The sequence below is a fragment of the Trachymyrmex septentrionalis genome, unplaced genomic scaffold, assembly GCF_001594115.1.
Source record: "Trachymyrmex septentrionalis isolate Tsep2-gDNA-1 unplaced genomic scaffold, Tsep1.0 scaffold83, whole genome shotgun sequence".
Lineage (NCBI taxonomy): Eukaryota > Metazoa > Arthropoda > Insecta > Hymenoptera > Formicidae > Trachymyrmex > Trachymyrmex septentrionalis.
Window position 1 is genome coordinate 2,144,962 of NW_017306018.1, and position 8,621 is coordinate 2,153,582.

The 8,621-nt window shown below is 34.9% G+C and overlaps 1 protein-coding gene across 1 annotated transcript in view; it reads left to right on the forward strand.

The window, feature by feature from the left end:
- Positions 1-4,332, forward strand: part of LOC108754979 (putative ATP-dependent RNA helicase DHX33) — a 5,933-nt gene extending 1,601 nt beyond the window's left edge. The window contains exons 2-8 of the mRNA XM_018497672.1: positions 35-359; positions 739-1,031; positions 1,341-1,573; positions 1,884-2,234; positions 2,611-2,809; positions 3,003-3,279; positions 3,863-4,332. Coding sequence (XP_018353174.1) covers positions 35-359; positions 739-1,031; positions 1,341-1,573; positions 1,884-2,234; positions 2,611-2,809; positions 3,003-3,279; positions 3,863-4,039 — 1,855 coding nt within the window. The 3' untranslated portion in view covers positions 4,040-4,332. The remainder of the gene's footprint in view (positions 1-34; positions 360-738; positions 1,032-1,340; positions 1,574-1,883; positions 2,235-2,610; positions 2,810-3,002; positions 3,280-3,862) is intronic.
- Positions 4,333-8,621: the final 4,289 nt, after the last annotated feature.

The window sequence follows — 8,621 nt, forward strand, 5'->3', positions numbered from 1 at the left end:
TATTCAAGAGGAATAATCGTTTATGAATTTCCAGGCTGTTGGACGAGATACGTCGGCACAGTACTCTGATTATAATAGGCGAAACTGGCAGCGGTAAAACCACGCAAATTCCACAACTGTTACTCCAGGCCGGGGTTGCTGGGTCATCCGGTTGTATCGGCATCACGCAACCGCGAAGGATAGCGGCGGTCAGCGTAGCACGTCGGGTTGCACAGGAACAAGGGGTCAAACCTGGAAAATTGGTGGGTTACTGTGTTCGTTTTGAAGATTGTACCTCACCGCAAACGAGAATCAAATATCTGACGGACGGCATGATGGTTCGAGAGGCGATGACCGATGAGATTCTGTCGGATTATTCGGTATATTATCATATTATTATCACAATTGCTTAAGCGACGCAATCATTTATAGAAGAGCAAGATTGTATTTCAAAATTAATACAACAACGATGTTTTAAATAAAATTTAGATTGAAACAAAAAATATTATCATAATTTAATTTATTATGCAAACTGTTCTGGAATTAATTTTTTTTAAATTAAATTGAGTTCTAATAAATTAGATATTTTAATATTTTAACAAAAAATAAAAATTGAAGCTTTTCTGTTAAGAAGATAGTATTATATTTAATTTCCCCTAGATACTAATTTCCATGAAATCTAGAGAATCTATTTAAACATTTTTTTTTACTGCTTATCAAATTACCTACCCAATTATTGCATAAGTAACTTTGCAACAGGTAGTGATACTGGACGAAGCTCACGAGCGATCTGTGCATACCGATGTTCTGTTCGGGGTGGCGAGGCGAGCACAGAATTTGCGTAAATTGAAGAATTTGCCGCCCTTGAAACTTTTAATTATGTCAGCCACAATGGATCCCGTCAAATTCAAGGAGTATTTCCAGGCACCGGCGTTGTATTTAGAGGGTCGTCAGCATCCCTTGAGAATTTTTCATGCCGTCTCCTCGCAACAGGATTACGCATTCGCTGCGCTAGCCACAGCGTTTCAAATTCACCGCGAAGCACCCGCAAAGTAAGAACAGCACAAAATTCTAACACATTATATAAATTATGTATTCTGGAGAGAACGTATGTAGGAATAGATAGTATGTAGGAATATGTTAAAGAATTACTCTACGTTAAAGAATTTATTCTTTCTGAAATGATTACAGTTTTAATATTTCTTTATTCATAATCTTAAAATCATTTATTATAAACTGAGATACATGCGAGATGAGGATCGAGATTAAATTCGAAATCCATCGATTATAAATTAATAGTTCTCACATGGCGCCACACATGTCAATATATTTTAGTAATTTTTTGATCTTTGATTTTCTAGCGAGGATATTCTCATCTTTTTAACCGGTCAAGAAGAAATAGAAGCTGCTACAGTAGCCGCTCGACAAGTGGCTAAACAATTAGACGGACAGGAGTATCCGTCCTTGAAAGTCTTTCCCTTGTACGCGGCACTGCCTACTCATCAGCAGTTAGAAGCTTTTAAACCTTCGGCGCCCGGAATGCGGAAATTAATATTATCGACAAATGTTGCCGAAACGTCCGTCACGATTGGCGGTATGTATATATCTTTATCCTCAACTTTTTTCCTTTTAATTCTCTAAATAAAAATTGAAGGGATAAAAACATTTTTATCAGCGCTAAGGGTTTTTTTTTGTGCTAGATAATTATAAAGATAAGACAAGATATAAAGGAAATTTATTTTTAAAAGTTTTTTATAGTATTTTTCCAACGCGATAACTGAAGCGGCATACAAGATTATTTTTAACATCGCGCTTATTTGAACATTAATTATATAGTTACTGTTTTCGACCTTACCAATTAAAATCTAATTTGAGTACTTAACATAGAAGTTAAATATACATAGGAATTCGTCACGTGATCGATACTGGTGTGGTCAAAGCGAGAACACATCATCCAACAACGGGATTAGACGTATTAAGGGTTGAGAAAATCTCACAAGCTCAAGCCTGGCAAAGAGCAGGTAGAGCTGCTCGCGAAGCATCAGGCAAGTGTTATAGAGCTTACACACGAGAAGAATTTGAAAAGATGAAAGATATGCCGATACCAGAAATTCAAAGATGTTCTCTCGCGGGAGTCGCTCTACAACTGCTCGCTATCGGCGTTGACATTACCACCTTCGATTTCATGGATAAACCGCCTAAGGAGAGCATAGACGTGGCCGTGAATTGTTTAGAAAAGCTGGGTGCAGTTAAAGGTAATATTACTGATATCTCTCTCTCTCTCTCTCTCTCTCTCTATCTTATTTACAAATAAAAATATTTTTTTCAATTTATCCGTTTGAAGAAAATAAGGGTTCTGCTTAGATACCTCAGTTATGCTTATTAAACGTTTACTAAATTTCTTATTAATTTTTATTAGTGCTATTTAAAAACAATTTGGTTATTTAATATTAAATTAAAATATGATAAATTTGTTTTTGCGTTGAGATTGAGACGCGATGAAAGAAAACGATTGATCAGTGTTAAAATTGTTGAGACTGCGTTTTTATTTCATTGTATCGAACAAGATACGAATAATGGGAATTGTTTTGATAGAGACAATAAATTCTTATATAATCCTTCCTCTAAAAGGATCTCCACCACAGCTGACTACACTCGGCCGAACGATGTCACTATTCCCGTTAGACCCTCGATTTACCAAAGTGATCCTCGCGTCGGTGGAACACAGGTGTTTGGAGGAAGCACTGACGGTTATTGCTTTATTATCCGGAGAATCGATTTTCATGGATCCACCTACGAAGAGAGAGCAGGCTTACAATGCACGTTCACGGTACAGCTCTTCTTGCAATATATTTATCACCTAAAAATATACACAAGAAAGATGAAATCAAAATAAAATCTATACTAATTGTTATTACGGAGTATTGTATCCGCGGTAGAGTGCATTTTCCATCAAAATTCGCAATTGGCTACGTAAGTTATTATTTAATGTTGCTCGAATAACTCTCATTGGGGAGTTCCAGATTTGCCTCGCCTGAGGGGGATCACGTAACGTTGTTGAATGTGTTCCGAGCATACCAAAGCACCGCGCAGAAGAAGGTGTGGTGCCATGAGAACTTCTTGCACCATCGAAATCTGGAATACGGGTCGGAAGTGAGGCAACAGCTTGCGGCGTTGGCGGAACGTGCGAATTTGGAGAAGGCGAGCTGTGGAACGAATACGAAGCAACTCAGAAAAGCTTTTCTCGAGGGATTATACGAGAACCTCGCTGAACTGCAGAGGGATCAGACGTATGTCACGGTAAGTAAAGTTCTCTTTCATGCGTATATATTATTTCTGTATTATTACATTTTTCTTACTATCAATTTTCTAATGTCATATTGAAAATTGTTCTTTCTTCTCTCTTTATTACAAAATAATACATAGAAATATTTTATATATATATATATATACATATATAAATAATATCATGAAAATGACATAAATTATAGAATTTGCTTTCGATTACGAGGCTGAGCGCTGTTTAATAAATATTTACTATTAAAATACGTTATATTGCATAATGATTGGTTTTATAGAAAAATATTTTTTATCACATTGATATTTTGAAACTTTTATATTTCCAATATTTCTCTTTATGCCATTTTAATGAATTTTAATCAGCAGATTATTGATTAATCATTTCTTTCTCTTTCATTCATATTATAGTATTTACTGTTTCCTTTGAATGATATAAAGATTTAAGAAGCAGCTATGAAGAATACGTGCAGAAATTCTAAATACTTTTATTTTTATCTTTGTATTCCTCTGATGTTTGTATGTGCCTTGCTTGAATTTCTAAACAAAGAGAATATTGCGTAATGGCATTACGCATTCGGTATAGGTATACTCGAAGCAGCCGGTAACCATACACCCTTCCTCGACATTGCACGGTACGAAGCCACCATTATTGCTATTCACTGAGGTCGTAGCCACCGGAAGATGTTACCTTCGCGGTCTGTCTGTCATCGATCCGGCGTGGTTGACGCAAAAGAACATCGGCCCTGGGAAACGCAACTGACGCAATTTTTTATTCTACGTTTTATTTATACAGACTTTATTTTTGTTGACGTAAAGTGGAACAATTGAGGTCACTGAATAATGAGAATACAGTGATCTTTTCGAAATTGATAATAATACAAGAATGTAAAAAAAAATTACTATATATATTTTACATGTATATTTATTCAGTGGTATCAATTACGCCACTGAGCTCTCTCATAAGAGCGCAATTTTGTTGTAGATATACATATGATTAAGAAGAATCATCTTTTCTATCACTTGTACACTTTAAGCGCTGTTATTAAATTTAGTTAATATAAATTTTGATTATTGTATGTATGTGTGCTGCGTTTTATTTATTGAATCATCACTTTTTCAATACGCGCCTTTTCCTTATTCGAATGTATGCTTGCTATCTCCATTTTCCATGAATTCAACGCAGAACAAATACTTCTTAAGTAACAATATCCAATATCCTTTACAGTCCACATAGACGTCTGAATGAAAAGCGATCTCCATTCAACGTTTAATCTTAGTTTCCTATTTTTATATTTTTTTATCCTTTTTATCCTTTTTCACGTACCTAACATCTTGTTTTTATAAAGCAGGACCCGAACGAGTTTTAAACATTTACGACTGTTATGGTAAATTGAAAAAATGCGCATCGGTGGCTCGGCAAGTTTGGGTCTGCGGACTCGCTGCAAGGAAATCCGACGAAGTATTTTCATCTGGAGGACTTAATCAGACCCATGCACGCTCCTCGTTGATGGTAAGTACTGCGAAACGATTTAATAGCGAACGAAATTTCGCGTACCCTGGCAAAGTAGTAGGTAAATTTAACCGTGAATGTTACGCCGGGGTGTTACGCTTATAGCGCACTTACCTGGCACTTATCGCGCTCTGTTCTACGTTCTGCGTATCGGATAATTATGATCTGAGCGGAGAAAGAATATTGAATTTGTAGCTACGGCACGGGCTAATCGTCTTGAACGAGTCGAGGGTGAAGAAAACGTAGCCCGACCTTTTGCAGCGGTGATCGGCTCTGCGAATTTTCCATTAGATTAAAATTTTAACGTTCATACGTTCTGTAGCTTTTAACCCATCTCGTTATTTTATTCGCACATTAGTGCAATTTTAGCAGAATTAAAACAGTTTTACTTATTATAAATATAAACTATTTTTGTCGTGATAAAATGTAAATGAAAATAAATTCTAATGATTTTGTAAATAGCACGTGGATTAAATATTGCAATTTAACAATTTCGTGAGAGTATATGAGTTTATTATATTTATTATTTCGCTTTAATTATAACACAAATAAAGCAATTGACTATTTAACATTAAATGTATATTGTTTATGCGGAAATTATTACATGTGAGAAGCAAGAAATTTTCAAAATAGCTTTAATAATAATGCAAGAGTTAATTGTTTGGGTAAAAGAGTTGTATAGTTTGACATTACATATCTATTATTTGTACGAAAAAGATTATACGCGCGCGCAAGAAACGCTGCAGAATTTAATTATCTTTTTCAGATACTTAAAGATCATTTTTGTCTGACATATACTGTTTGATATTAAAAAAGCAATAATAACCTAATCTCTTGAGTTAAATAACGTTTTGTTATTTTTAAAATGTAAATTAATTCATTCCTGTAGTTAGTTTCAAAGTGAATAATATTAACGTATGCATACATTTAGTAAATAATAAATTAAATGTAAATCAAATTTAATACATTTTGAGTTAAATTGTTTATCTTCATTGTTTTAATCTCGGTTTTATTAAATCGATATAATTAAATTAATAATATGCTGAATAGGAACAGTGATGATCTATAGAAATGATTATAAAAATAACTCAAATTGGACGTAATTTGATATTATGAATTTAACAATATGACTTGTGTTCAAATTCTCTGAAAATATGTTATTTATAATTCTATAATACACAACCGCATAGACAACCTATCCACAGGTTCAGTTTAACGGCAGCTTTATACCGGGATATGTTCGCCGATACAGAGTAGATCCAATATAGGATTAAATCGTCACGGAGTTAGTTATATGACATGAGGATATTCGCTCGCGTCGAGCTAGGATCGAATTATATCTCTTTTCTCGGTCTCTCGTCCTCTCCGCTTGCAATACATAGTTGCGCAAAATATATAGCTGTCTTTTTCTTTATTTTTGCCTGTCTCTCGTGTTAGGCTTAGAAATCCATGTCTTATTACTCTTCCTCTGTATGTTCTCTACCCCTTTTTATTTCTTCTCCAAATTCTACTTTTATTTTTTTCTTTTGAATTTTTTTACTTTATATCATCATTTTATTTTTCCTTTATATTATTTTTCTTATGTCGTTGTTACTTTTCTTTACTTTTATTATTTTTGTATGTTTTTAAAGGGCTTGCCATAGAGAACGATATAATAGACATTTTATCTTTCTCATCCTCTTTCTTTCTGATTCTCCGTCTCTTTTATTTATTTTCTTAAAAAAGTCGCATTTGGCGACGTCGTCCAGGATGATGATGATACTAACAAACTTTACTGACTCGCGATTTTACGGACCTTATCGCATTGGACGTCTACCTGGAATCCTCATTGTATAATGACGATCTTCAATGTTCTTGTTTTTAGGCGATCTTTTTTAAAGCAAGCAAGAGAGATAAGTAAAATTTATTTGATTATAAGAGAGGAAGCCGTATTTCAACACTAGTACGCTTACAATTCGAACTTGAGTAATACAAATGTAGCAATAGAACGAAGGTGCTTTCAGGGTACAAATAAAGTGAGGCTTTAATCTAAACCGCTTGAGATATTGGAGAGCACTTTGCGAGCCTTTCAACTATCAATCTACTGTCAGTATCTAATTTCGCTCTTGAAAACAATGGCATATTATAGATTTCTTAATCTGGAAGTAATTATCCGTAATTTTTTTCTGTCGGTGACGACACCGACGAGATACTATTATATCTCGTCGGTGGCAATGATGATCCGCTTCGCGAGAATTTAACAGTCCACGAGGCATGGAAGCAATTGTATCGAGTGGTCGTTATAAGAAGCAATCCCGGCTCCTCCCATTAAGGCCACGTTTACGCGAACAGATGGATCTGTAAGCTGTAGAACATATTACACAATGTCGTACTTTTGCCATATCTTTCCGCGATTATAACATAAAAGCGCTACGTTTTTCACAAGAGCGTGGCATCCCGCGCGAGGGTGAAGATGCGTCAGAGACCCCCTTAAGTCCGATAAATAATCGTCGCGAGATGAGGCACGAGAGAGGAGAGGATCTTTTATCCTTGCTATCTAGGCTCCTAAGAACCATCGCTATCCACCTGTACTAGGGGTTGCCCGTGCAAACTCGTGAACGGCTTGCCATCCGGCGTGATTAAGAATTAAATATTTATGAGCACGTCGACTCCGCATCAGCAGCTGTATCACGCTTTCTTCAGGGATTCACTCCCGTTGATAAGGCACTCTCGTTATGAATAGAGAACGAGATACCAGATAAGCACGCTGAAAGCGGACGAAAATAGGCTTTCCGTCGACGCTTCGAAAGCATCAAGCTCTTTCTCTTTCTTTTCATCCTTCTTTCTCTCTCTGTTGCCTCTCTTCTTACGATCCAGTGCAGTTTCCGTAAAGACGATCCTTTGTGAGGACGTTTAAGAGACTCTTTAATGATGAATTTCACTGTGAATGACACTGACTTGTTGTTCCATAAAGCAATGTGACGCTCATAGATGAGCTGGATAGTCCAGCCCATTCGCGAAAAACAAACTTCAACTACTTTTCTCTTTCTTTTTTCTCTTTTTTTATCAGGCATACACCCAAGCTGATTCTCATTAATCTGTCAGGATGTTAACATGAAGGAATGAAAAAGGCGCATCTCGCGCGTATTTCGGTCACCTACATAATTAACTGGTTCCATTTACTTCCATTTTACTGCGCCTTTTATATCCGTGTCCACGCTTTTCACACACTTTTCTTTACGATCGCCTACGGTAACCTCATGATTGATCTATCTCCATTCCTGTTTACAATTCTTTAACTTGTCCTAGGACATTATAGTAGCTGACACTTATGAATATGACTCTGTCTATCGCAAAAACTATTGCAAAAGATCCGAATGATTTTATTCATGTACTTTTATCTATTAATAACTTCTCAAAACATATCTCTAAAAACAGATCTACAAAGATCTAGAAGACTTTAAGTATAAATTGTATTTAATTCATTATCATTTGCAATATTTATTTTGATGACTATATAATTATATTTTATTTGTCAATTTTTTTTTAATATGTTGTATCAAGTAAAGTGAGAAATGTTGTTTCATATGATTTAAAATGTATATATACATTTCTTAATTTTAATTTTCTTGATACTTCTCTTTTATATATTATTCTAACACTAACACTTCTATTTTATATATCTTGCACTTATTCTCACAATTTGAGATAATATCGATATATTTCTTAAGAATGCTAAGTTATAGTAAAAAAGATAATTTTTTTTTTAGTAAATCAATGTTTTTTTAAGCGTTAACTCACTAAGCGTTGATTCACTTAAAACTATGCATTAATTAATTATGAAATTGAACAG